The 24,202-nt window shown below is 56.1% G+C and overlaps 9 protein-coding genes across 9 annotated transcripts; 3 read left to right on the plus strand and 6 right to left on the minus strand.

Moving 5' to 3' along the window:
* Positions 1-1,220: 1,220 nt before the first annotated feature.
* N657DRAFT_643360 (uncharacterized protein) lies at positions 1,221-5,364 on the plus strand. Its single transcript, XM_062792536.1, has 2 exons — positions 1,221-1,849; positions 1,927-5,364. The coding sequence occupies exons 1-2, from the start codon at positions 1,417-1,419 to the stop codon at positions 5,121-5,123; spliced, it is 3,630 nt and encodes a 1,209-aa protein (XP_062650350.1). The 5' UTR covers positions 1,221-1,416; the 3' UTR covers positions 5,124-5,364.
* A 537-nt stretch (positions 5,365-5,901) lies between these two features.
* On the minus strand, positions 5,902-6,894 carry N657DRAFT_313139 (uncharacterized protein). Its single transcript, XM_062786750.1, has 2 exons — positions 6,554-6,894; positions 5,902-6,427 (listed from the first exon to the last, which is right to left on the minus strand). The coding sequence occupies exons 1-2, from the start codon at positions 6,720-6,722 to the stop codon at positions 6,135-6,137; spliced, it is 462 nt and encodes a 153-aa protein (XP_062650351.1). The 5' UTR covers positions 6,723-6,894; the 3' UTR covers positions 5,902-6,134.
* N657DRAFT_313092 (uncharacterized protein) lies at positions 6,605-8,612 on the minus strand. The gene is made up of 2 exons (XM_062786749.1): positions 7,893-8,612; positions 6,605-7,375 (listed from the first exon to the last, which is right to left on the minus strand). Exons 1-2 carry the CDS (start codon positions 8,234-8,236, stop codon positions 6,751-6,753), a joined length of 969 nt encoding a protein of 322 aa, XP_062650352.1. The 5' UTR covers positions 8,237-8,612; the 3' UTR covers positions 6,605-6,750.
* Positions 8,613-9,194: 582 nt separating this feature from the next.
* Positions 9,195-10,598, minus strand: N657DRAFT_569016 (cystathionine beta-l; the record flags this gene model as incomplete). Its single annotated transcript, XM_062788633.1, has 2 exons — positions 9,195-9,281; positions 9,351-10,598. 2 exons carry the CDS (start codon positions 10,596-10,598, stop codon positions 9,195-9,197), a joined length of 1,335 nt encoding a protein of 444 aa, XP_062650353.1.
* A 573-nt stretch (positions 10,599-11,171) lies between these two features.
* Positions 11,172-12,930, minus strand: N657DRAFT_313188 (AAA-domain-containing protein). Its single transcript, XM_062786751.1, has 3 exons — positions 12,607-12,930; positions 11,894-12,543; positions 11,172-11,843 (listed from the first exon to the last, which is right to left on the minus strand). The coding sequence occupies exons 1-3, from the start codon at positions 12,664-12,666 to the stop codon at positions 11,321-11,323; spliced, it is 1,233 nt and encodes a 410-aa protein (XP_062650354.1). The 5' UTR covers positions 12,667-12,930; the 3' UTR covers positions 11,172-11,320.
* Positions 12,931-13,198: 268 nt separating this feature from the next.
* On the plus strand, positions 13,199-13,407 carry N657DRAFT_643365 (uncharacterized protein; the record flags this gene model as incomplete). Its single annotated transcript, XM_062792537.1, has 1 exon — positions 13,199-13,407. Exon 1 carries the CDS (start codon positions 13,249-13,251, stop codon positions 13,402-13,404), a length of 156 nt encoding a protein of 51 aa, XP_062650355.1. The 5' UTR covers positions 13,199-13,248.
* Positions 13,408-14,745: 1,338 nt separating this feature from the next.
* N657DRAFT_632618 (uncharacterized protein) lies at positions 14,746-16,476 on the plus strand (the record flags this gene model as incomplete). Its single annotated transcript, XM_062791150.1, has 3 exons — positions 14,746-15,610; positions 15,670-16,113; positions 16,274-16,476. The coding sequence occupies 3 exons, from the start codon at positions 14,746-14,748 to the stop codon at positions 16,474-16,476; spliced, it is 1,512 nt and encodes a 503-aa protein (XP_062650356.1).
* Positions 16,477-17,771: 1,295 nt separating this feature from the next.
* On the minus strand, positions 17,772-21,274 carry N657DRAFT_567503 (GPI inositol-deacylase; the record flags this gene model as incomplete). The annotated part of the gene is made up of 2 exons (XM_062788514.1): positions 17,772-20,609; positions 20,672-21,274. The coding sequence occupies 2 exons, from the start codon at positions 21,272-21,274 to the stop codon at positions 17,772-17,774; spliced, it is 3,441 nt and encodes a 1,146-aa protein (XP_062650357.1).
* A 1,788-nt stretch (positions 21,275-23,062) lies between these two features.
* N657DRAFT_643369 (uncharacterized protein) lies at positions 23,063-23,309 on the minus strand. Its single transcript, XM_062792538.1, has one exon. It carries the CDS (start codon positions 23,291-23,293, stop codon positions 23,075-23,077), a length of 219 nt encoding a protein of 72 aa, XP_062650358.1. The 5' UTR covers positions 23,294-23,309; the 3' UTR covers positions 23,063-23,074.
* Between the last annotated feature and the right edge of the window lie 893 nt (positions 23,310-24,202).

Consider the following 24,202-nt stretch of genomic DNA (forward strand, 5'->3'; position numbering starts at 1 on the left):
AACCTGATTCATCACCAACCTCGGCTCAAGCTCTCATCGAAGACGATTGCTCCTTTACAATAACAAACGGCTCCCAACCATCATTCACACCTGTCTACTATCATCTCGATTAGCCCAAAGCCGACCTCATTTGGCAGCCTGGTCTCCGGTCAATGGAGCGGACCTTTTCAAGGGTCAGCGAGAGGCGATGCTCAGGGGTTTTTGCCTTCTTCTCTCGAGTCTAAAGATGACAGGTGAGAAACAGCAACGGGGGCTTCAAGGTTACGGTATAAGAAGGTTGTCACGGCGCAGCGATGCATTTTTCTCAACTATCACCGACGGCCTACTCATCCCCATCCCTGGAACTCTGTGATGCTTGCCGCGCCCAACTCTCGCGAGTCCTCGTTCCGGTCTATCGCCGTTCATCCCAGCTTCCGCAATGGAACCTCACCCGCACACCCAGGGCTTTTCAGGAACTCATGCCCGCGCCAAGCCAGGCACTTTCTTTGATACTGTGGCATGGCAGATATGACCAGTCGTTCGAAGCTCGGAGGAGCAAGGGCATACTGTGTAGGATCCGTCAGGGATAGGATGGCAACGGCTTTGGAACTCGGAACCCACTTTTGTCGGTCCATGATCCGAGGGACCCATAGCGAAAGGCTTGATTCAATGTCTCAGGTCCCACTGCCGCGACCATTTTGTTCCTGAGAGGGAAAATGATCACCGAGAGGTCCAGTTGCGGAGGGCATGAATCACAGCAGACGATCATTGGTCGTAGTGATACGGGTCGCCTGACTCGGGTATGTCCACGTCGTTACGGGGAAGGGTTACGCTTTAACGTAACAGACAATGGACGAAACGACAGGGTCTCGTGAACTGGAAGTGACGGGAGAACAAAGTGGAGGCAGCTCCGAGACGCATTGCAAACCACGATGGCGTGTGCGGAATTCGATTATTGCATCCTCCGTAATCATCAAGTCTATATCAAGTGAGAGTTGTGAGGCTCAAGCGACAGTATTGACGGCGCTGTGGCGTCGAAGGCGTCAACAACGCCGTTCGTTGCTTGGAGGTTTGCCGTAAATTGGACCTTGCCAGAAGGGTCCTCCTGCCGAACCCGAACCCGAACCCGAACCCGAAACGCCGAGGCCACGTGCGGCAGCCCATTGGTCGGCAACCGGGTGACACAACAGGAAATCTTGGATCGCACAAACACGTCACTCCATCACTGTTCTGCTCCCACGCACCCAAGCGCAGATACACGTTACCAACGATTAGTTAGAGCACACTCATCGCGGGTGAAGGCGCCATCTCCGGAGTTTGACTTCACATTCTCTTTTTCCACGTAACAGTCAGCGATAACCAGCGTCCCATTTCGACTGTGCAAACCAAGGTGCACAGCCGATTGCAACTTGACCCAGCGCTCTCGCACGAAACTTTATGCAATCAGGGCTGATCGAGACTCCAACCAGCGACTTCCACACAGCCAACTCCCATCTTCCCCAGAAAACCACCGCTCAACATGGCCCCGGTCGCTCTCGCTCAGGCTTGCCAGCCGCTCGCTCTCCGGCGCGTGGCCGAACGGCGTCGCCGGATGCCCGGCACTCGGGTGGAGGGGCTGCCTCTGACGACACCGGCCCTGATGTCGTCGGCCAGCTCGACCAAACCCTTGGACGGTTGAATGTCGCCGAGGGCAAATCTGCTGCTGCAGCCACCCGAGTTCCCGTCGCCGGCCAACGCATCTTCGACTACGAGAATGCAGCCATCTCCTCGTCACCCCGCAGCAAGAGCAGCAGTTCCCATCCGGCCTTGGGCTTCAAGGTCACCCATGGCACCCCCTCTGCTGGTGTCCAGCTGACAGACTTCCCGAACGGTTCGTTTCTCTTGCTACGGGCGAGCCTACCTTTCGAGCTGACTGCTGCGGCCGGTCGCTGACTTGAACCGCTGCAGAAATCTTGACTCAGATCCTGTCCCACCTGCATCCCGATTCGCACAGCGCCGTGGCCCTGGTTTCGAAACGCTTCTATGCCCTCGTCACCACACCATATGCATGGCGGGCCGCCTTCCTGCGCTACTTCGCTGGGCAGGAATTGTCGGCCGGCCATGCGAAGGCTAACCAGCAGGCCAGAGATGCCGATGTGTCGGACGTCATCCGATCCGAGGTCCGCTACTTCACGCGTCTCACTCCTCTTGCCTCCTGGCGCAGCGAATACCTGCTCCGAACTCGCCTGCTGAGGAGCGTGGTGCGCGGAAAGCCTGGCAGCATTGGGTCCTCAACTCGCTCCAGCCAATCAGGGAGGAAGGCCAGCGCTGTGCTCACCTATAACTCGAAGCTTCCGTGGATGATCAGCCATGTCCATGCTGACTTCACGGGCGGCAAAAAAGGGCCGAGGGTGATTCACGGCACTCGGGACCTTGGTGTGGCCACGGTCAGCGACCCGACCACGGGCAGGATCGAGAAATGGGGCTTAGACGACCCTTTCTCTTTTCAGCAGCTCGATGAAGTCTTTCCGAACCTCGAATTCTACGGAGCCGGCGAAGGCCCCGCAGCTGTGCCTAATGTCATGGACGTGAGCCAACCATTTGGCCTCGTCGGTGGCGAGGGCTTTCCCGGAGGTCGAGTCTACTACAAGACCCCTGGACAGCTGCGTGGACACTATCTCGGACACAGCCATAACATGGTCGAAACAGCGCCAGAGATTCCGAAGATCCCCGAACTGACCGATGCCATCAGCTGTGTCTGGATCGCCAAATCGAATAACGTGACATCCACGACGCAGTCGATGGTTGGAATCATGGCTGGGTCTACGCTCGGCGTGGTGACGAGCTACGCTTTGGGCCATGAGTCCACTGGCTCGCGTTATGGCGATGGGGACATGACGGCCCGCTGGGTTCTCAGCCCTGGAGTTCCTATCATCGACATCAAGGTTGATGACCAGTACAGCCTGCGGCGGAAGGGTCTCGGGCGAGTCTGGGCTGTCGCACTGAATGCTTTGGGAGAGGTCTTCTACTTGACCGAACCTCCAGCCCCTCCGCTGCACAAGGGTAAGGTCGAGGATGCGGTCAAGGATGCTTGGCATGTTGGCCGCACGGCATATTGGGAACTGATCGAGCCCACTCGCCGTACGGCCAAGCCGGACGAGTTCGACAAGAATGCCATTTCGGGCACATACTCGCCAAGGTCGTCAGCCAACTCGATGAACCTGAGCAGGGAGCAGGCCGTTGCGGAGGCCAGGGAAATTGAGGAGTTCTTCCGCAAGACGCCTGCTCACTTCAAGAAGGTCTGCCAGGGCTGGGATATGCTGCGTAGGCTCGAGGTCGACTTTGCCGCCGGTGGTGAAAGTGGTGGCGGAGAGGCCGTCTTCGTAATCACCTGCGGTACTGAAGAGGGTGAACCTGCCGCTGTCCGCAGATACGTCAAGGGCGGCAGCTCTATCAAGTTGAGTCCTTCCGGGGCCTTGACTCCTGTCGCCCCGCTCACTGCCTCTCGCCCGTCAATCTATGGAGGAGAGACCGAGGTTGAGGTGATTGAAGCGGTATTTCAAGCCAGCATCAATGGGGGCGGCGTATCTCCGTCGCTCTCTGGAATGACTACTCCTCGGCTCGGATCGATCCCGGGAATGGTCGAGACGGAAGAATGGCGGACTAGCGAGTTTGTCTTCAAACAGAAGCCGGCCACGGAGATCACTGCGAGTGCGGTCGACATGTCCACGTTCGCGATCATGGCAGCTTTTGAGGATCCGTTACTCGCAGAGGCGTCAGGGCCCAACACTCCCAGCACCCCGACGTCCAAGCATGCTACGGGCGAAATCCCTGGACGGCGGGCCCGTCTCCTAGCTGTCGGAACAAACACCGGCACCGTCGTCGTCTGGAACATGCGTGGCACGGGTTCGCCAGCGGTGCACCCCCTGAGAGTCATACAGACTGAGTCGCCGGAAGTTACTGCCCTTGCCGTGTCGGCGCTGTATCTCGTTCACGGAGGCAGCGACAGCCTCGTCCAAGCATGGGATCCGCTCGCGTCGTCCCTCGAGGCTACCCGAACTCTGAACTCCAGATCCTCGGGCCGCATCCCCCGACATATTCTGCACCAAAACCCGGCGCTGCAACACGCGAATTACTTCGCCGTCCGCTCCATCGTCCTCGACCCAGACGCCACCGTCCTGCGAGGCGTCCTCGCCTTCGGCACCTTCATCCGCTTCTGGACCTACAGCTCGACCAACCAGGCACCTGGCCGCAAGCGCCGGCTCCGGCACTCGGACATACACGGCCGGCTCGCCAGCCGCCGCCACAGCGGCACCGTGTCGAGCTACATCGCCGCCGAGGAGGCGGAGCTGCGCCACGAGCAGGAGCACCGATCGAGGGAGACCGACCGGCTCCGCAAGCGGTTCGGCGTCGGGCTGGCCGAGCTGACCGAGGAGGAGGCGCTGCAGTATGCGCGCATGATCTCGGAGGAGAGCTTTGCCGTGGACGAGGCGCGCCGCGCCACCACCAGCGCGAGTAGCGATACCGCAGGCGAATCGGCGAGTTCTTCGTCGAGTGGGGGGAGTTCGGCTAACCATGGCGGAGTGGAGACTGCCACGCCTGAGCTGAGTTGGATGGGAAGAGGGGTGAGCGATGGGGTCGCCGGGCCGAGTGCTCAGCGGCGTAGTCTGCTGCCAGTCTTGAGGGAGGAGGAGGCGGTGGACGAGGAGTATGAGGCGCAGATTCAGAGGGCTATTCGGCTGTCGCTTTTGGAAGGGGTTGGCGATGCCGGGATGGAGGCGGAGCTGTCGGCGCCTGCGTCTGCCTCTGCCCCTGCGTCTTCGTGGAGTAATAATGTCTGTGAGTATGGGGTGAAGGTGCAGGTGAAGACTGCGAAGGGCAAGGGGAAGGGGCGGCGGCTGTCCTCTGAAGCAACTGCCGGTAGTTCTTTTGGGTTTGGTGGACTTCCCTCGGGCTATGTCGTCGCGTCAGAGGTTGGTGCTACCCCTGATCTTGGGGTCAGCGCTGATGATGATTTGGCGCTTGCGCTGCGGTTGAGCTTGGAGGAGGAGGAGGCGAGGCAGAGGAGGGCCAGGGATCAGGAGGCGCGGGGCAATGCCAATGGCGTTGTGGATGAGTACCCGTCGCTGGATGGGAAGGGGAAGGGGAAGGGGAAGTTGGCTTGAGATTGGGGAGTGTGGTTGGTTGATTTGTTGAGTGCAGAGCAGCGAGTTGGGTGTCTTAGTCTTGTTGTTTTTCTTTCGTGCCTTGGTAGATGGTTTTGCTGTCTTCTTTGGGCTTACACCTATGTGCTGTTTCTCTTTCCTGACTTTGTGCTTGCAGTAATCAATATTGAAATGAACAGAGTTGGTATTGCTTGATTCCTGGTAGCTCATGTCCTCCCTCAACATCAACGAAGCAGCAGCGTTAGAGTGGTCTTTGAGCACGCTGAATTCATCCTCGGTGCGTCCCCGGAAAACGGTTGGGTTTCCTTGGGTTGGCGGTGTGGGTGTGCAACTCGTCCATTCACTCTCCTCCTTTCTTTCCCCTCTCCGCTTCTGTCTCGGTCTCGGATGGCATGCGCTCCAATGTCAATACCCGTGTGTGTACCGTGCTTGGTTTTAGCTGTGCATCCTGTATCTCTGTCTCTGTCCATTTCTGAACCAGTTACAATGTATACCAGAGACCAAATGAAGTTGCGGATGGGGGAGCCGTTGGGCGGATGGGGCATGTCTGATAGGAGGGAATCTCATCGTATCTATCATGTCAAGCATGCGACCTTCATATAGAACATATCACTGCCTTGTTTGTGGTTCTGTCAAGGAGAGATTCAAGGGAGCAGTGTCTTAGTTGCCAACCGGCAGAACTCCCATCTTGATATGCCATGTTGCCGTCGGCGTTTTGAGGTTAGAGGCCTCCCGCACGAGGCCCTCTCAGTAAAAAGCTCAGTGTTGTACTTGCCTAAGCTGTCTCATCCATCACAGGTCTGTTCAAGTCCTGTGTCTCTCATATGCTGCACGAACACCGGACAAGCAGAGAGAGCGCATTAGTACATGGAATCTGGACGAGTGATTGAGCATAATTCCCCTGCAGTGACGGCTGTTTTTGAGCGACTCGGTCAAATCTCGCTCGAGCCCCTTAAAGGGCCGTCCGTCCATCCATGGCATTGCCGACACATTGACTACGGCGGCCTGGGGCTATACCTCAAAGTTGTCCTTCCTGCTCGGTAGGTTACGTACATTTTGAATCCTAACGATGCACGTAGTGCAAAATCCTGGTATTCTTAATTCCACCAAGATCCGTCGAATCTCGAAGAAATCAGATGCAACCATCCCATATGGTCCCGAAGACGAGACGCTCCCGGAACGGAGCATGTGGTCTCTGAGAATGGCGGGTAGCCGAGATTCAATTTTTCGAAGGTTTGCGAGCCGAGTGTGCACGATTTTGGACGAAGGACTGTTTCGTGACGATTGTGGTACCGTCGAGCTGCCTGGAAGAATCATAGTGAGCCCCTTTGTCATGTCAACACCCGGCCTATTGCTGATGTAGTGACGCTCCTCCTATCGCCGATGGTGTGTGGCCGGAGATGAAGAGTTTGCGGGGCATCAAAACGGACCAGCACTGCAGTGGCCGCATGCGCGCGTTGTTTGTTCTCTCTTCTCCTCCATGTTCGGCGACCTCTCCATGCACCTCGGCCGGCCCTTCTTGACCCCTTTCCTCCCTTTTCTCAGTAAGTGTACCGCATGACCAACCTGTCGGCGTTGCCTGTTACATTGTTCGTGCATGCCGCCGTGCGACTCGACAATGGCGAGTCTAAGAGTCCCAACTTGTCGGAGTAGCGGTCAGGGAAGGAGCCTGGCTCTGTCTGCTGTGAAGGGTAAGGGAAGGATCTGGCGGCGACGGCGACGCTAGAAGCATCTCGTGCGGGCCGAGATGTCTCCATTTACCGGCCTCCTTCACCGAGACTATTAGACTGGCCTGTTGTCGCACCTGGGACGGAGCAAGCGAGGGTTGACAGACCGGGATACCCCTCGCCTGCGGGGCACTGGCGGCATATGTAGGTAGGTGTTGTGTTAGGCCGTCTGACGGCCGACAGCGACGTTGAGTCCGATGACAGCGCGCGCCACTCGCTAGGAGAATGACGGCGAAACTGTGTGACCGAGCGAGGCGGGGGATTTTTGCTCCTGTCTCATCGATACCCCGAGGGCGCAGATATTCGACATGCCAGCCGCGGCGGGCCCTGTTTGTACGACTTTCCTGGGTGACGCAGCCGAGGTGACTCTCATGCGATGCCACAGCCTGGGCAGTGTCGACGGCGTCGAGAACCGTCATAGCGAGGATATTGGGCGGTAACGGCGTCCGGCATGACGAGCCCTCGATGGTGAAAAGCTCGGCAATTCTGACCGAGAGCGGATTATTAGACATGGTTATCGGGAACCTGCAGATGCAGTCTGGAGTCAGCACATCCACCGCCCTCCATCCTCTGTTCCTGAGCAGAACATTTCTGCCCGAGCTTTCACTTGCGCTGTCAAGCACCACCCAGTATATCGACAGCACCCAAGTGTAACGTCTAGCGTCGGGAGCGCTTTGACGAAATCACTGCCGACTGTCCCCTCCCAGGTCAGTGGGAACGTCGCGGGACGGCGAGTGAGGGATGTTCAATCCCAGGGCGGATATGTCCCATCACTTCCCATCCGCATCGCTATCTTGCAGTGCTGACCTGGGGAAATCGGATACCAGCGCGGTCGCGATCCGGGTGCAGGACAACCCGTTTAGTTCTCAAAGTCACAGGGGTATTCTCAGCTGAAAGGCGCGCTCCCTGGCTCGTCCTGCAAGAGCAAACAAACAAATTGAAGGCAATGTCTCTCGAAGGAATATCGCCACCGGTCAGAACGCGGTGGTGTGTTCCCGTCGCAGATAAACGACTCAAGTCGTGCAGTAATGTCAAGCCGTACCTTTGAGGACGCATCTTGGTGGGCAAACACGGCCGTGAGGGCATCGGCCGCAGCGCTTTGAACAAGTGCGCTCTGACGGTCGATCCGGGGAGAGATGGTGTGTGGTACTGCCGCCACAGTCTCTGGTCTGTCTCTGGTGGATGAAGAAACGACTCCTCGGCCCAAGAGACGTCGACGAATGGGCGACAGACGCGATGCGAATTAAATATTCTGCATGCAATGAGCGGGTTTTGATCGTGCCGTTTGACTGGCAAGCCACGGCGTATGGTAGAGCTGAGCATCGAGCGGCGGACGGTATTACCGACACATGCTTCCGGGCAACAGGGAGTTGTGGCGTCCAACATATGAAAATCGATACAAGCGACTTTTCGACCAAGATCGCCATGGCTTGACCAAATTCCTGGTCGCCACGATGCTTCTGCAGGGGCACTTGAGCGGTTCGATCGGACCCCGGGCTTGAGATAAAAATCGCGCTATCAATGGTTGACATTGTGCAGCAGTATGGACGGACCAGGGTGAAGCGGCGTGCCTTCTATTAATCATGCCACCAGGAATAGTGCTTGTTCCGCAGGCTATCCTTGGCGGAGAGCACCCCCTAGCGTATTCTGGTTGACCGTCCTGGTGACAGAGAGGTCATATAGACCCAACGCCCTCCCATCAGCCGAATGTACGTGTCCCTTCCAGAGCGTCTACCAGAATCCTCGCTGATAAAAGATCCCGACACTCCAACGCCCCGACCAACCATGCCCCACAGCGTGAAAGACCAGAGACGTACTCAGGATATTCATCAACGGTTTGTCGTCCTCGCCCTGTGATCACTCCACGTCGAAGGATACTCTTGCTTATGTCCGCAGTGACGGCCAACGAAGCCAGCCTCAGTCAGCTGCCGCCGACAATGCACTTCAGCAACAATCGCCAATGCTGAAGGCCTGGAGCGACGAATGTGATCCCAGAAACCTCACCATCAACGAAGCTCTTTTCCTGGGCGGACTGACCGGGTAGGCGACGATTCCTGCTCGGCGAACCGAATGTGCCAGATCTGACGGTTGAAGCAGTCGCGGAGAAAGACGAGACAGCGATAATAGTCCGAGCAGAGATGGCGCGCGGCTGTAGGTGCAGCACCCGTGTGTCTCGGGTTGCTATACGGAGGTATTGGCGTTTCCAAACTCGGGAAATCGTTTTGGTTGTACTTCGTTACCTTCAAGTCTATGCAGAATCCCACCCCTCATGCCTAAGAATCAACGCCAGAGTCTGTGGGCAGCAAGCGACTGGCATATGCGGTTAAGGAGAAATGCGAGACTGCTAGGCCGAGGGAGTCTCACTGTCGGCGTCCACATCATGCGCGTGGAAACCATCTAGCGTGACCGTGACCGCGCCGGCTTGTACAAGCTACAGAAGTGTGAGTGTCAGGGGGTTGTCCAGGCGAGCAGGTACAGGATGGTGTCTGGTATAACTTACAGCACGAGAGAGATCGTCTATCAAGTCACCCGCATCTTCAATGCCGACACAGAGACGTATCAAATCCTCGGGCATCTGCCTCTCTTGTCTGGTCTTGGCATCGATACTAGCATGGCTCATGCGGCAGGGCATGCTAATGAGACTGTTGACACAGCCAAAGCTGACGCTGATACCCCACAGTCGAGTGGCTTCGACGATCCTCTCAGAGAGCGCAACGTCACCGGTTTCGAATGATAGCACAGCGCCGGCGCCCCGGGCCATAGACCAATGGAGATCGTACTGTGGGTGTGATTTCAAACCGGGGTATCGAACGCGGAAGCCGTGCGACTCGAGGAACTCTGCGATTTGATGGGCGTTGGCCTGCTGCTTCTCCATGCGGATGGCCAGGGTCTTGACGCCCCTCATGAGGAGGAATGAATCGTTGGGCGAGAGGCCACAACCCGTCGCATTGATTGTGAAGTACATCTTGTCGCCGAGTTCCGAATCATTGCACGCAATCACGCCAGCCATGATGTCGTGATGGCCCGAGAGGTACTTGGTGCCGGACTCATAGACGATGTCTGCGCCGATGTCCAGGGGGTTCAAGAGCATGGGTGAAAGCATCGTGTTGTCCACCACCACCAGCGCCTTGCTGTTTGCCTCGTGTGTTGCCCTTGCAATCGAGGGGATATCGACAATCTTGATGAGCGGGTTTGTCGGGGTCTCAAGCAAGACCATGGCGGTCTTGTCCGAAATGACCTCTGTGACCGAATCGGCATTGGTAGTGTCGACATGGTGTACGACAACACCCTGATTGTTCTTGAGATATGTAAGGAGGCGGTGGGTGCCACCATACAAATCGTCGCCGGTGATGACCTCGTCGCCCGGCTTCAAGAGACGTGTGATGACATCCAGGGCGCCCATGCCGGAGCCAACAGCCAGGGCGCGGGTCGCGTTCATGATCTTGGCCAGGTGCCGCTCGAGGTGTGTCCGGGTGGGGTTTCCAGATCGGGTGTAGTCATACTCGTTGCCGCCGTTGGACGACGTCTGCTTGAAAGTTGCCGACTGATAGATGGGGATGCTCGAGGCACCATACTGATCCTTGGACTCGGTGTAGACCAACTCCGTGGCCAAGGCATACCGCTTCCTCCCAGAGAGCGGGCTCGACGGGGCAGGTGACGGTGGGAGAGCATGGCCATCAAGGTCTACTCTGGTGAACACTTTGTTGGCAGCCTGCGATGCAGGGCTAAGTCTGTTTGAAGTTGCCATTGAGAAGGACTAGCCAGTCGGTGAAGGTGAGGTGAGTCTGGAAGAGGGCGGCACGTGGCGGGGAAATTGAGGAGAACTTGGAATCGCCACGCGATGGGACAACAGGGCGAGCGCAGGTTGCCTGAAAATCTGATGAATAATTGTAGTAACCTGAAGGATCCGTTCGTTGATGAGTTTTGAGGAGCAATTGGCGCTTCGAGTTTAGGGTCGGCCTGCCAGAGTTTGTTCCGCCTTCCCTGGAGTCATTCGTCTTTCTTGGGGAAGGAGCCGTGCATTGACAGGGTCGACCCACTTCTTCCGTCCGACCCCGGAGCATAGATTAATAAAAAGGTACTTCGCGGGCAGCGGCGGATCACTGGCGCTCAAGGTACTGGCCTCTGACGAGGAAACCCACTGTGGGTATTCGAATGACGTGATTTGCTAGGGGCAAGATCGCTGCCGTGTTGCCGACTCGGCAGTCCCATTGACGACTAGAAACGAGAAGCGTCCCCTCGCTGAAGGAGAGATTCAAACGAGATGGTTAAGTCGGCTAAACAGTAAACTGGCGTGACACTGAAATGAATGGAAGACGTGGTCCATTTATCTAGGTATGTTCTATAACTGTTACTCGTTTGCGTGCCGGTAGGTATGCCGTGTCGTCCATCAAGTCTTACAGTCATGTCCACAGGTAACGTAGGCAAAAAAGGGACTGATGTTGCGGTGCACAGGAATTGGACGCTGGATTATGCCGAGGAAGTGATTTGGTCGCCTTCCTCTTCTTCCATTTCCTCATATTCGTCACTGGGCGCATCGGAGACGTTCACCTGGCGCGACTGTGTTTCGGCAACGACTCGCCCGCCCCTGCGGCCAAAGAAATCCTCGGTCCTGATACCCCTGACGTGGTCGGGATTCACATGCGACATGGCTCCGCCTGACGCCCGGTATTGGCGGATGTACTCTCTCATGGGCACCATGGCCGCGTCGCGGCATGCTTCCTTGATGTCGCTGCCAGACATGCCTGCTGTCACCCTCGCAATGTAGTCGAGGTCAAAGTTCTCGGGGTCGCGCTTTGTGTTGCCTAGTACCAGCTGCAATATGCGTCGCCGTTGTTCCATCCCAGGAAGCGGCACGGGAAACTTCTTGGGCATTCTCCTGAGGATCGCCTCGTCGATATCGTTGATCCTGTTGGTGGCCCCAAGCACAACAATCCTATTAGGAACGCCGGCGGCGTTTGTCGAGGTAAGACCGTCCCAAAGGGTCATGAATCTGCGTCTGTCAGGATCAAATCATGCCGTTGGGTGGGTAGGACAACTCACTCGGCCTTGACCATGCCGCTCGCCTCGTGCTCCCCGCTCCTCCGTGTGCCCAGGACAGCGTCAATCTCATCGATGAAAATGATGGCGGGCTGCAGCTTCTGTGCCAGAGAAAAGACGGCGCGGACCAGCTTATTGGAGTCGCCGTACCATTTTTCCGTCAAAGTCGAGATGTGTAGGTTGATGAAGGAGGCGCCGCTTTCGTGGGCCACGGCCTTGGCCAGCATCGTCTTCCCGCAGCCCGGGGGTCCGTACAGTAGGACGCCAGAGGGCGCCGCCAGCAGCGCCCCGCCGTGACTGTACAAATGCGGCATTGTTAATGGATAGATGATCGCCTCCTTGAGCTCTTCGATGATGTCCTCCAGGCCGCCAATGGCGTCGAAGCCGACCGGAATGTCTTCTGGCGCAACAACCTCGAGGGCTACCTGGTTTTCGTAGTCGTTGAGAACAAGGTCCTCCAACCTGGCTGTTTGTCGCGACCAGTCTGTCCCATCGTCGCCTTCGCCTACCGCTTCGGCCTGTTTTCGTCGTATCCTCTGGAGGTTCGCCTGGGCTTTTAACCTGGTTTGCTCGTTCTTCTCTCGGTCGGGGTCGAGTAGTTTGTCGAGGTATGGCCTGAGGAGCTCTTGATACACATAATACGCCGATATCGCCTGGAAGGTTCTGTTAGCAAACAAGTAACAACCTCCCTTCCCCTCCATCAAACTTGTACGCACCCCGGCAGCAGCGAGGGCAAGTCCGGAGACAAAGTCCCTTATTCGCTTTTGGTCGCTCATATTATGCTTTGATACAGTGCGACACTCCGCACCAAACAAAGTGCCGAGTTAGATGAGTCGGCACGTCGCAATGGAAGATCGGGCTCGAGACGATCGCGATGTTGAATGTTGAAAGGCTCCTTCGCCGCCTCCGCCGAGGCGACAGCACGTGAACGAATGCGGTGCGCCAAGAACATGTGTCCACGCCACAGTGGCTGAACGGGAGATAAGCAGGGCGCCTCCAGTCCGGAGCGCGAAGTGACTCTGTGCTTATCCGTACTTGACCTCTGTACGGAGTGGCCGTAAGTGATAGGGAGTAAGGTACGAACTCAGTGCTTGAGAGCAGCTTAGACGAAGAGCTTCCGCTCCAACCCCTGCTACATCACCCTCGTCCCCTCCAAGACTAATCCATAGACTACTTACCGTGTACAGTAGAGAATTAGCGTGCGCGGAGCAAGTATTCTTGTCCTCGTAAGGACTTAGTAGACGCGTCTACCGCGATATGAGAACGACCGTCCGATTGCCGATATATTGACTTATAAAAGTCAAATGTCGCAAACTAGAGAAACTTCGCCCTCGTTAAGGAGTCTTGTCAGGGTCTCGATGCTTCAGTGGAGTCCCGCCTCTGAAGACGAACCTGCTGGATCGAGTTCAGGTATAAAACGCAGCCATGCCGCTGCGGCTCTTGTAGTATTATTTATGATAACAAGCGTCTGCTACCTAGTTAGAGAAGTGGAAGTTTCTCAAATTGTTAAGTAACAGCGGGATAGGCACCCACTTCAGACGATCGAATTGGCACAAGACAGAAGTGCACCCGGACGCGCCGGATCATACCGTATGCTACGCAGCTGCGTAACTTGTGTTCTCTGCCGCTAACGCGTTCCTGCGCTCAGGTGCCGACGATGGCTAGGCAAAATGGTTGACAACCTCGAGCTAGCATGCTACTACGATCAGACGGGTCCTTGGTTCTGTCATACCGGACTTCTTGGTGCCGCAGGCTGAGTATTCCGGTGCTAGGTGACGGTGTGCGGTGCTCGAACTGCGCCCAGAACGGAACTATTTGTCCTGCCGTATGAAGCTATGACGCCTCTTGCAGCATTGTTTCGCCATGGCTAATTGACAGCCAGATTCCACAAGGAGCCCTGAAAGCAGTGGTTCGGTTCGTGGAGGCCAACGACAAGCTCGAGTACACCGGCAAGGACAGGATGTAAGTACCCCGTCAATGGAACGCCATCAGCCTTCATTAATATCCGTCACGGCAGGAGGACGGGCTCATCGAACAACGCATTTAGTTCGGCATAGCTGCAAAGCGTGCACTTCGAGCTGTCCGCCTCCCCCGCGAGCCCGCTCTGATGAGTTTGCTGCGGAATTGGCCGCCGTCCGGGACCTGAAGGCTATTCTTCGTTTGCGTTGCAAGGGTGAGGAAACTGAAACCAACGGGGCCCCTGCTCCGGCCGGCGCCGTGACGGTCTCCGGACTTGATGCGATGGAGCTCTTCATAAGATAAGATCAAGCAAATAATTCAGCAGCTGGAACTCCAGTGACAGAACGCTATTCTGCAGCGCCAGAATGCTAGGTGGCAGCAGCACATGTGCTCAATCTTTCGCCTGGTAAGGTGCCTGTTTCCTCGGTCATCTTAGTCAACGCCTCCTTTGGTAAAGGATTCACTGACATGTCACCAGCTTGGAGAGTGGGAGGCCCAGAAGCCAAAACCAGTGAAGGTATCCGACGATGAGGACGAAGATGAGGTTGATGATGATTCGGATGAGCACCATCCCTAGGGCCCCGTCACAGTCGTGTCAGGATATGAGTGCGGTTGCTTTTGCACGACAAAATCGGGCTTTGTTGAGGAAAGTCGAATCGAATCATCTTACACGTATAGGTATTGTCGCGTAATATAATACCGTACGGTACACATTTCATTGTTGACTTTGGGGCTCCTTGAGCGCTCGGGCAACCGCGCTTCAGTCGCCCCTCGCAGCTTAAGCTCCACAAGACCCTCGCATATCACAGACCCAGGACGCTATCCGTCGCAGTCGCGTCAGGCTCGCGATCGCGTGCCTCAACCTCGAAACAGTGCCTAGATTCTGCCGCAAACCGATGTCAAAGGCCAAGGTCCGTTCTCACTTGCTGCAGTTGGTGGATTCTGATTCGGAAGACGGAATTGGAGGAACCTCGCTCGGCGTGACTGTCGCGCAACATTCGAAGCCGACACGAGCAAACAGCACGATGCCCCCGAAGAAAGCCAGGGTTGGCCGCCAGGCTGCCAATCGCGTCACCAAGCCCGCGCCAAAGACGTCCACCTCGAAGGCCCGTTCCAGCGACCGAATCGCTGCGGCCGTGGACGAGGTGACCACGAGAAAGCAGTCGGCCAGCAAAACAACAGGCGCTTCCGCGAAGGATTCTGGGCGTGGAGGCGGGCGCAAACCTGTCGCAGCCGCTGTTGAGGAGGTGGAGGACACAGTCATGACAGAAGCCCCGAAAGCTGCCATCGAAACACCCCCAGCCGCCAAGCAAAAAGGCCATCGCGGCCGACCGAAAAAAGTGGTCGTCGAAGCAGAGACTCAGCCATCTGGAGCACGGCGAGGGAGGAAGGCTGTGGAAAAAAGACCCGAGCCCGACACGACCGTGGAAGAGATGGTTGAAATCCCAGAGACACAGCAGCCGGATGCGGCACAAAGCGATGTCGACGATAGCCACGACGACCTAGAAGACCTCCCAGTCTCGCAGTCCCCAGGACGCGCCAAAGTTGGTTGCGGCGGCGGTTCTGTCAGCGCGTCGAAGAGGCCTTTGCACACAAGCTCGCCAGATAAAGGCGATCCAACGCTGCGTCGCCGGCTTGGTGAGATGACCCAGAAATACGAAAGCCTGGAGCACAAATACCGCGATCTGAAGGAGATCGCCGTCAAAGAAGCCGAGCGGAACTTTGACAAGCTCAAGAAGCAGACGGAAGACAAGTCCAAGGGTAAGGCCTATGTCTCCCTTCCAGTCCTCAGAACAAACCCTCGACTAACCCAACTCCAGCCGCCGAAGAACTCATCGCGACCCTCAAATCCGAGCTAGCCGCGCAAAAAGAATTTTCCAAAGAGATCCAGCGCCTCAGAAAGGAGCTCGAAGCCAGCGAATCCAAAGCTGACAACCTCCAAACCAAGCTCACGAGCCTCACCACCTCCCTCAACGAGTACAAATCCGAAATCAAATCCCTCAACCTCAAACTGTCGGCCGCGCGCAGCGCCGAAGCAGCAGCTGCTGCCGCCGCCACCGCCAAGGTGCCAGGCAGCGCCATAAACGGCGGCTCGGGGGCGGCCGCGGCCCACCGACTCGCAGCAGCGACCGCCTCGGAAGCGACGCTCGCGGCGCAAAAGAAGGAGGACCTCTACGGCGACCTGACCGGCCTCATCGTGCGCAGCGTCAAGAGAGAGGGCGGCGAGGACGTGTTTGACTGCATCCAGACGGGCCGGAACGGGAGTAGGTTTCCCTTCAATCACCCACCCCACCAAACACCGCCCCCTCCCTCCCCGGCGCGGGGCCCCCTTCTTCGCCCCCTTCTTGTTTCCACCCCAGCGTTGTAACTGACTCACTGACCGTTTTCTTCCCACATCAGCCCTGCATTTTAAACTATCAGTAGACGTCAGCCCCGACGAGGGCGGCGGCGAGGCCCATTGCCACTACACCCCCCAGCTCGAGGCGAACCGGGACAGGGCGCTGATCGCCGTGCTGCCGGACTTTCTTGTCGACGAAATATCGTTCCCGCAGGCGCAGGCGGGCAGGTTTTATGCGCGGGTGCTCAAGGCGTTGAATGAACCGGCAGATGGGGGAGCTTCTGCTTGATCCGAGCAGCGTGTGGTTTTTTGACATCGAATTTGTTGGGTACTGCTGTAAGAACAGAGATACGGGACTGGAAGTGGGTATATAAGTTCCTTATTCTTGTCTGCACCGGTCGGGCCTTTCAGTATTCGGCTGCATATATTTGGATCATGCTCAGCGCACACCTGGGTTGGGGCTTACATCGCATGGGACTGCGTGTTGGAGTATCGTTCGGGTTTCAATCATTTGTTCACGGAGTTTCGGGTTCAGGGATCTCATGGTTTTCAACAGTGTACGCTTTGTTCAATCCCTCCCCAGGGACGCCCCGTCATACTACACACCGCACCACACCGTCTATCTACAGTTTATGAAGCAGTGTACAAGCCCCTGCCAGCGCCTCGCTGGGTGAACCCAACATTAATCACACCATCTCGCGCCATCCCATGCGCATGGTTGAGCAGTTATACCCCCTCGCCGAGCTGTATCTCTCACTGTCCCAGACCCGTCATTACGTGAGGCATCTATTCATCCATCCAGCTCATTGGCAGTCACAGCCGGTCGATTGGGTCAACCCATTCCAGCCCAAAACGCACCCATCCGTCAAGCCCAAACGAACGACGTGAGCAAATAACATATACATTACTGGCAGCCATCCATTTCCATCAGCCACCCGCCCCCAAGGCCCGAAATACAGAACCCCAAAACAAGCCCACCATTACTCGAGTTCGCAAACCGGCCCAGATGGAATGTGCCCGTCTATCCAAGCGCTGGAAAAAGCGGCTCCACGCTCCCTGAAAACCAGATTTGCAAACCTAGCCTGGCGCAAGAGGGTGGAAGAAGGGTATAAAGTGAAAAGTATAAAGATAGGCCCTCTTGAGGCATAGCTCAAGAAAACACGCCACGCTAAAAACCCCCCCCAAGGCAAATGCAGGATTGTGTGGAGCCGTTGGGACGTGGTTGAACAGAAAAACGAGGCGAAATGACAAAGCCGCCTGGACGCCACCTGTGCTGACAAGGTATATGAGACGGAGGAACCACGCTCCGCTCGGAGAGAAGAGAAAATAAAGAGGTGTAGACGGCCCGGACCTGAGTAGGTTCCCGTGACACCTTCGGCGCAGGTCGAGGGTGCCGAGCGGACGATGCCGTTCGGGAAAGAGACAGGCCCGGTATATATACAACGGCGTCGTCGAGTCAGGCCATGGTGAGACGGGTACAGATATGAGCTGTCTTGAGGCGACGGAAGAAGGTTGGCCAGGGCACAGTTGCTGACAACGTCCACCAGCTGTGTGCACGGTAACCCAGGCCCAAAGAAACAAAGCTCAGGGTTCTTTTCCTCTCTTGCGATCTTCAGAATCTCCTGCATAGAGGTGGGACAAACCCTCCAGAGACCACGAGTCTGACGTCGAATGCATGACTGCCAGCCAAAAGGCGAAGAGATTGGCTAGGTAATGCAGCGTGTACGCGTACGAGACGCCATACACGGCCGCATACACAGCGATGCAGAAGAGCAAGAGGTTGGTGACATGCCGCAGCCGGCTGCCCACCCGAGGTATCATCTTTCCAGTCGAGAGCGTCTCGACGAGCACGATGAACGGCATGACAGACAGGACGTTGTGGTGCGAGGTGAACGGCGTAAGCCAGTGAACCGCCAGGTTGCGGACCCAGACCACGAATGTCGGCAGGTTGATGGGAAGGATCCAGAGCATGAGGACGAGGATCGAGTGGGCGTAGTTGTAGAGATTCAAATTCATGGTCGAGCGCAGCTCCGACGCGATCTTCTGGGCCCGAACTGTCGTCCCCAGCTGCACCAAGCATGCTACGAGGTAGGCGAACTGATAGGGAACCACCGTCGAGACGAGCAACAGCAAAATGGCGGTCGTGATCATTCGTCGCCGCGGCGACGGGGAGAAAAAGGCGGCGGCGGCCGCTCTCCTCCTGTCCTCATTCCGAGTCCATGCAGGGCGGAACGTGAGCAGGGTCGCGAGGGCGCCCAAAAGATGCGTCAGGACGAGCGCGATGTAGTTGAGCACTGTGCAAACTCCGACGCAGACAATTCCAATTAGAGGGACCAGAAAGAGAAACAGGGGGTCCTGTGTCCCAATGAGGAGGTCATTTTGATGGAAGTCCATGAATGAAGCCGTGCTGTTTCTCCAGTGCCAAAGCGTCGTGTTGCCGGCCGTCGGATTCGCCGTGTAGAGAGTCAAGATCGTGAGTGAAGCCAGCATCAAAGGAATAGACCGCCGTAGGCTGAGATCCAAGCCTTCTGAAAAGGGAATGAACATCCCTGTGGCGTCGTAAACGCGGAACTGGTTCCTCAAGACCAAGGCCACCACGAACAGGGGGAACGCAGCAAAGACGGTGCGATAGCGCATGTAGAGCTTACCGAGGCTGCCCATAACGTCGACTGTAAGCTCAACATCGATGCTGAAGTTGCAGGTTGGGTCTGCCCAGAATTGGAAGCGCAGTCCGTCTTCGTCCGACTTCCGTGTTAGTGGCGGGGGGACGTATGGGGCAACGCCGTGAAGGCTGATCGTGGCCTCTCGCGCGTTGACGAAGTACTTCGACTCGTAGGGCTCAACCAAGTATTGCCGGACCAAAGGGGAGAAGAGCTCCTGCTTGCCATCGCAGGCCTGGTTGCTGATTCGAAGATCGTAGGCCAGCAAGCTCGACTGCAAAGAGGGAATCTTGATTTCGGAGACCATCGGTCGCTCAGCGGGGAGGCGGAATTCCATACCAAATGGTAAGAGACGCCGGAGGCTGATGTGCCGCGTCCGGTGCGACTGAGAATAGTCGCTGAATTCGGCAACCACAAAGCCTTGCACGGGAGTCGTCGTTTTTTCCACCACTGCCACAAACTGGTGCTCAGCAATATCGTCCACGCCGTACTCTAAATAGGAAAACGGCGTGATTTCTCTTTCCCCGTCAGTATAGAAAGGGAAGCGCGTCGAGGGAGTCGATGCGGGGAGTGAAACGACATCCGACGCCACAGTCCTGCAAGCTAAACGCGTGGACCCGGTGTTCCCCTTGGAAAGGTCCATCTGGCTGGGAAACCCTGCCCAAGATTGGCTTGGTTGGGATGGAATCACGCTGCAGAACATGACCTCCAGCTTTCCGTTCTCCCCTGGCCTGTCAAGCTTCGTATCCGTCAACAGAGTAAACCGCTTCATGCCAGGTGACTCTGAAGGCGGAATAGGCATAAGATGGGCGCGGACCCTGCCTGCTGCGCCTAAAGTGCGAAGAACCAAGCGCTCCCCCTCGGCGATGATCGAGTCCGAGTTGTCGTCGATGGTGAGCAGAGTGGTCGGGTCGGAGCGTGGCGCCGTCTTCTCTGCGACAGCCTCCATGCCTGTTAGGAACCATTTCTTGAACACCCTCATCCTTTCAGCCCGGGGCTTTGTCTGCGCAGCCCGGTGAACGTCCACCACATCGTAAATCGCATGCGCAATGACCTTCCGGAACTGGTCACACCAGAGGATTGCCTGGTGGTCCATGCTCGTCCACACACTCGGAATCGTCGACGTAAATACGGTGAATCCATGGGTGTCGGGTACAAACGACTCAACGCTGGCATAGTCGGACGGAACAACAGTATCCAGGCCACCACCGGCAATCGAAACCAGGGTAACATGCCATAAGGGGTTGTCGTTGGCCCACTGTTGAGAGTAAGCTCGTCTCCAGTAGTCGTTAATTTCTTTGTACGTCTGGACAATCTGCCCGTCAAAAGACACTGGAGGCCGGGCGTGCGGAGCCGACATGGTGATGATGGTATTGATCGAGTTCGTTTGATAGTTTGGCATAACCAGCATCGTTCGGGCGACGATGCCTCCCATGGAGTGTCCCAAGACGATAACTGAGGTTGGGTCTGGCAGATCAGGATCCCGGTCGGAGATTCGCGGGTCGAGGTAGAGCGACAAGATGTATCGTATCGCTTCGTTGAGGTACTCGGCCTGGTCGAGGAGCGTTTGGCCGTGGAACGCCGTGATATCCTCGTTGAAATCGACCGTGAAGAAGTCGAGATTCCGGACACCGGCCTTGATGGCAGCTTCGTCGTGCTGTAGGACATCGTGGAAATAATTCGCGGCTTCCGCGGCAATGGGGCGAACCTGTTTGTAGCTCCCAGCATTGCCGGGGATAAACAAGACGGGAACTCCCCGGACCTGGTAGGAAACAGTCAGCCAAGCAGGAACACTGGCACTTTTAACTTCGACGTGGTTCAAACCTTTGTATCATGGTCAGTCCCTTGCTCGCGGTACAGATACAGGGAGTATTTGCTCGCGAGGCGCGTGTGCTCGGTATCGAACTCGTTGAGCTTGGCATACGACGGCCGCATGTAAGACATGCGGCAGCCCTTCGGATCAAGTTGCCGTGTCGCCGAAGAATGGACGACAGTGAACAGGAACCCGATGCCGACAATGGATGCGAGGAGCGTGAGAAGGCTGATTGCCCATGGGTTTCTCGATGGCGGGCGCCGCCCGTTCGGCCGCTCTGGCATCGTTTCCATTCCTTTCGAGTCCAAACTCCCGTTAGAGGTCAAGATCAAGGCCAGCGGAGAGGGCGGCGGTGTAGGATCGAGAGGTAGTGGCTTCTCTGCTGCCCCATTGCCATTACGGGATTCTAGTGGCCGCCAATTGATGCTGCTGGGACGTCGGTTTGTTGAGAGCGAAGATCTGCGGCGGTCGGCACTGCGACGACGGTCGAGCTTGTTCACAGGTTGAGCGGATGATCTCGACCCGTTCGCGCCGAGGCGGGAGACATTGACATGAGGGGTCTCGACAGGAGAAGCATCGTCGTCGTCTGACGATCCAGCCGACTGCCTCCTCATCCCAGCAGCAGCGGTGGTGGGGGAGGTTTCCTGCCTGGAAGTGGCACAAGGCGCTCGTGAATTTGGTGTCGCGGTGGGCCAACAGGCGAGGGAATAGCGAGCGATGCGGCGGTGAAACGCTTGTTCATGGGCTGTTTCAGCGATTGTGGGGTTGGTGGCTCAAAGCTCCCAACGTTGGGTGTTCACCGACTGCTCCGACACGAGGCTGAGCATTCCTCGACCTTTTCGAGCGCAAGCCGAGAGGAAAACAAGGGCGATAACATCGGAATGTGAACCCGACTCAGGTCTTGGAGCACGCGATGTGGGCTTTCGAAGGAATCCACCGAAACAAGGTTCGTTGGCTGCATGCGCTGCAGCTTACTATTGGCCACGGAGGCATGAGCCGGAGTCGAAACAAGCTAACCAGAGGAAACGGGCCGAAATGATTCGTCGGAGAAAGGCTTGGTGTCTGAGAAGTGGCTACCAAGTCCGAATACCGACTCGTCTCGCTTACATCGTGAACGAACCGGTTGCAGAGCCGAACACGTGACTAGGAGCGGGGAATCCCGTGACAAGGGAGGTTGTTGCTCCCTGTCTCCAAGCCTCTTGAATCTAGGTAACCGCTGGTTATATAGCTAGTTCAGTAGATCGGCTAGCCCTGTTATCCATCTGTGTCACGGGTGGGCGCAACTGACTACTGCGTAACACCGTCAAAAGAGAGACCGTGGTTCAAACTGTCTAGTCAAACCAGGAGTTGCGCACATGAATCCCAGACTGTCACTACTTGTGACAATCTGCTCGTCAGGCAGTAGGTCGTTCCACTCTCCGCAGCCTCTGCTACCCTCCTAGCCATTATAGCCTCCAGAACCATCCCTAAGGTTGGTAGGAGGTCTATGAGCCTATAGCTTTTGGCAGTTCTATACGTAGCCAGGAATCTTCCTAGCTTCATTAGACCTACTATTTTGGCTCTCTTGAATCTTGAAGGATACCACTATAGTTCTAGGCACCTAATGACCGCCGTTATTATTGTTGTTCTGCTAATCTAGGAGCAGAATTTCAGGTACCTCGAGATTTCTCGTAAAAGCCGAATTGACGTTAGAAGCTATCATCTAGGCTCCTTTCTAGCTGTTCTGGTCGTAGTCTAATGTCTCGTCTAAGAATTGGACCTATGGCTATAGCGTATCCTTCTCGTCAAGCAATTCATCATAATAAAGACTATAGCAGACTGCTGTCACAGCGGGATAGGGGGACAATCCAATGACAATTGTATTTGGGCTAAGCTACAGTCTGGGCTTTATTCCGTCAGGTACGGGCAGGCTTGATTGTCAAGACGTAGCTCAAGGAGCTACGGCAGAACTCGCGGCAGCGAGGGGCCTTGACAATGAGTCTAATGCATACGTCTGTGGTCACGCCTACACATAGGCCTCTGCTCCAGTACTTAAGGTCTTGTTGCACGCTCATTCTGTTATTCTAGCTCTTGCTCTCTTTATAGCAATGTACGAGCTGACTAGACCTTGGGTAGTTCCCAGCACAGCTCCCTACTAATCCTGGTGTCACGGGTCGGCGCAACTGACCACTTGTGACGAATCTCAAAGCCCCTACTTCTGAAAGGGACTCCTGAAGGTTATAGCTTTGACAACGGGGTGAGGTTCGGTGAAGCCAAAGGGTTCACAACAAGCAATGTCCAAAGGTACTGACAATCTTGCACTTAAGTTGCTTACTGGAGAACTCCCAGAGTCCTCCAGAACGAGTGACTATATACTTGGTAGAGCCTTCATGATCGCCCATGATCGCAGCCTATGTAAGGTGACACACACAAGCTCACCAAGGAAGATGCACCGAATCCTCAACAAGCAGCAGGCAAGACGACTGTATTGTGCGTGCACCACTAACCAACTGACTGATCCTTGAGAGAGGGAAGTTCCAAGTTCCAATCTGAGTCTCCTGCTCTCCAGATATCCTCTCTCTGCTGCGAGTCATGTCGCTGCGCCATGAAATCCACAGTGTCTCGCCCGCCAATTGCCCAAGTGTAGGGCTCATGGTGGGGGCCCTGACAGCCTACCAAGAGCTATCCTTGATCGCCTTGGGTAGCCAGCTACCCAAGTCTACCCTTGATCGCCCGGCCCCCACGGCTACCGTGTGGGCCTCGTGCGGTTCCTGCAGTTCTGCCTTGTGCCCCACTGGGCCTGTACATATGGTTGGTTCGTGACACCACTGCGTAACACTCTCAAAAGAGGGACCGTGGTTCGAACTGTCAAGTCGAACCAGGAGTTGCGCACATGAACCTCACACTGTCACGACCCGTGACACCTGGCTCATACTGGGATATCAGGGACTATGGCAGAGACTCTCTGAGGCCCGGAGAGGGAGAGAGTACCTAAGCAAATAGTTGCATAGCAAATGCAACGATCATTGCATTGGCAGATCTTTTAGTCTTGTTGGTACAGGAGGTTACTGTACAGCCTCTGACATGGGACCATAGGCCTTAAGGACTTCTTATTTTGGGCTAGGGTCTCTCAAATACCTACTTCCTACTGCGAATGCGGCTAGGGCAGGGAAACAGAAGAATACTTAGCTGTGGGGTGCTGCCAGCCATCAAAGCTAACGACCTGGCCGGCTACAGAGATACATTCGCAGAGGGATCTATATAGAGCTCCCAACCGGTGGAGAAATAAAGAGAGAAGGCTTGCAAGAGGGGTGATTAGGTGTAACGGGCTGAGCCCGTCAAGGCCTCGGCAAACTCTCGGCCAAGACTCGAGATTCGGTGGACTTCTATCTTGTTCGAGATCGGCGCACAGGCCAAGGATGTGGAGGTATAAGACGGCAGATATCTTGCATAGTCTTTCACTCTTTTTCTTCTTCTCTCTCCATTCGAGACAAACTCGTAGAGTCCTCACCAGCTAGTTGCAGTATTCTCCTGGGACCGTTACATTAGGTAGTTACTATGCT

This window comes from Parathielavia appendiculata, assembly GCF_033297405.1.
Source record: "Parathielavia appendiculata strain CBS 731.68 unplaced genomic scaffold N657scaffold_3, whole genome shotgun sequence".
NCBI lineage: Eukaryota > Fungi > Ascomycota > Sordariomycetes > Sordariales > Chaetomiaceae > Parathielavia > Parathielavia appendiculata.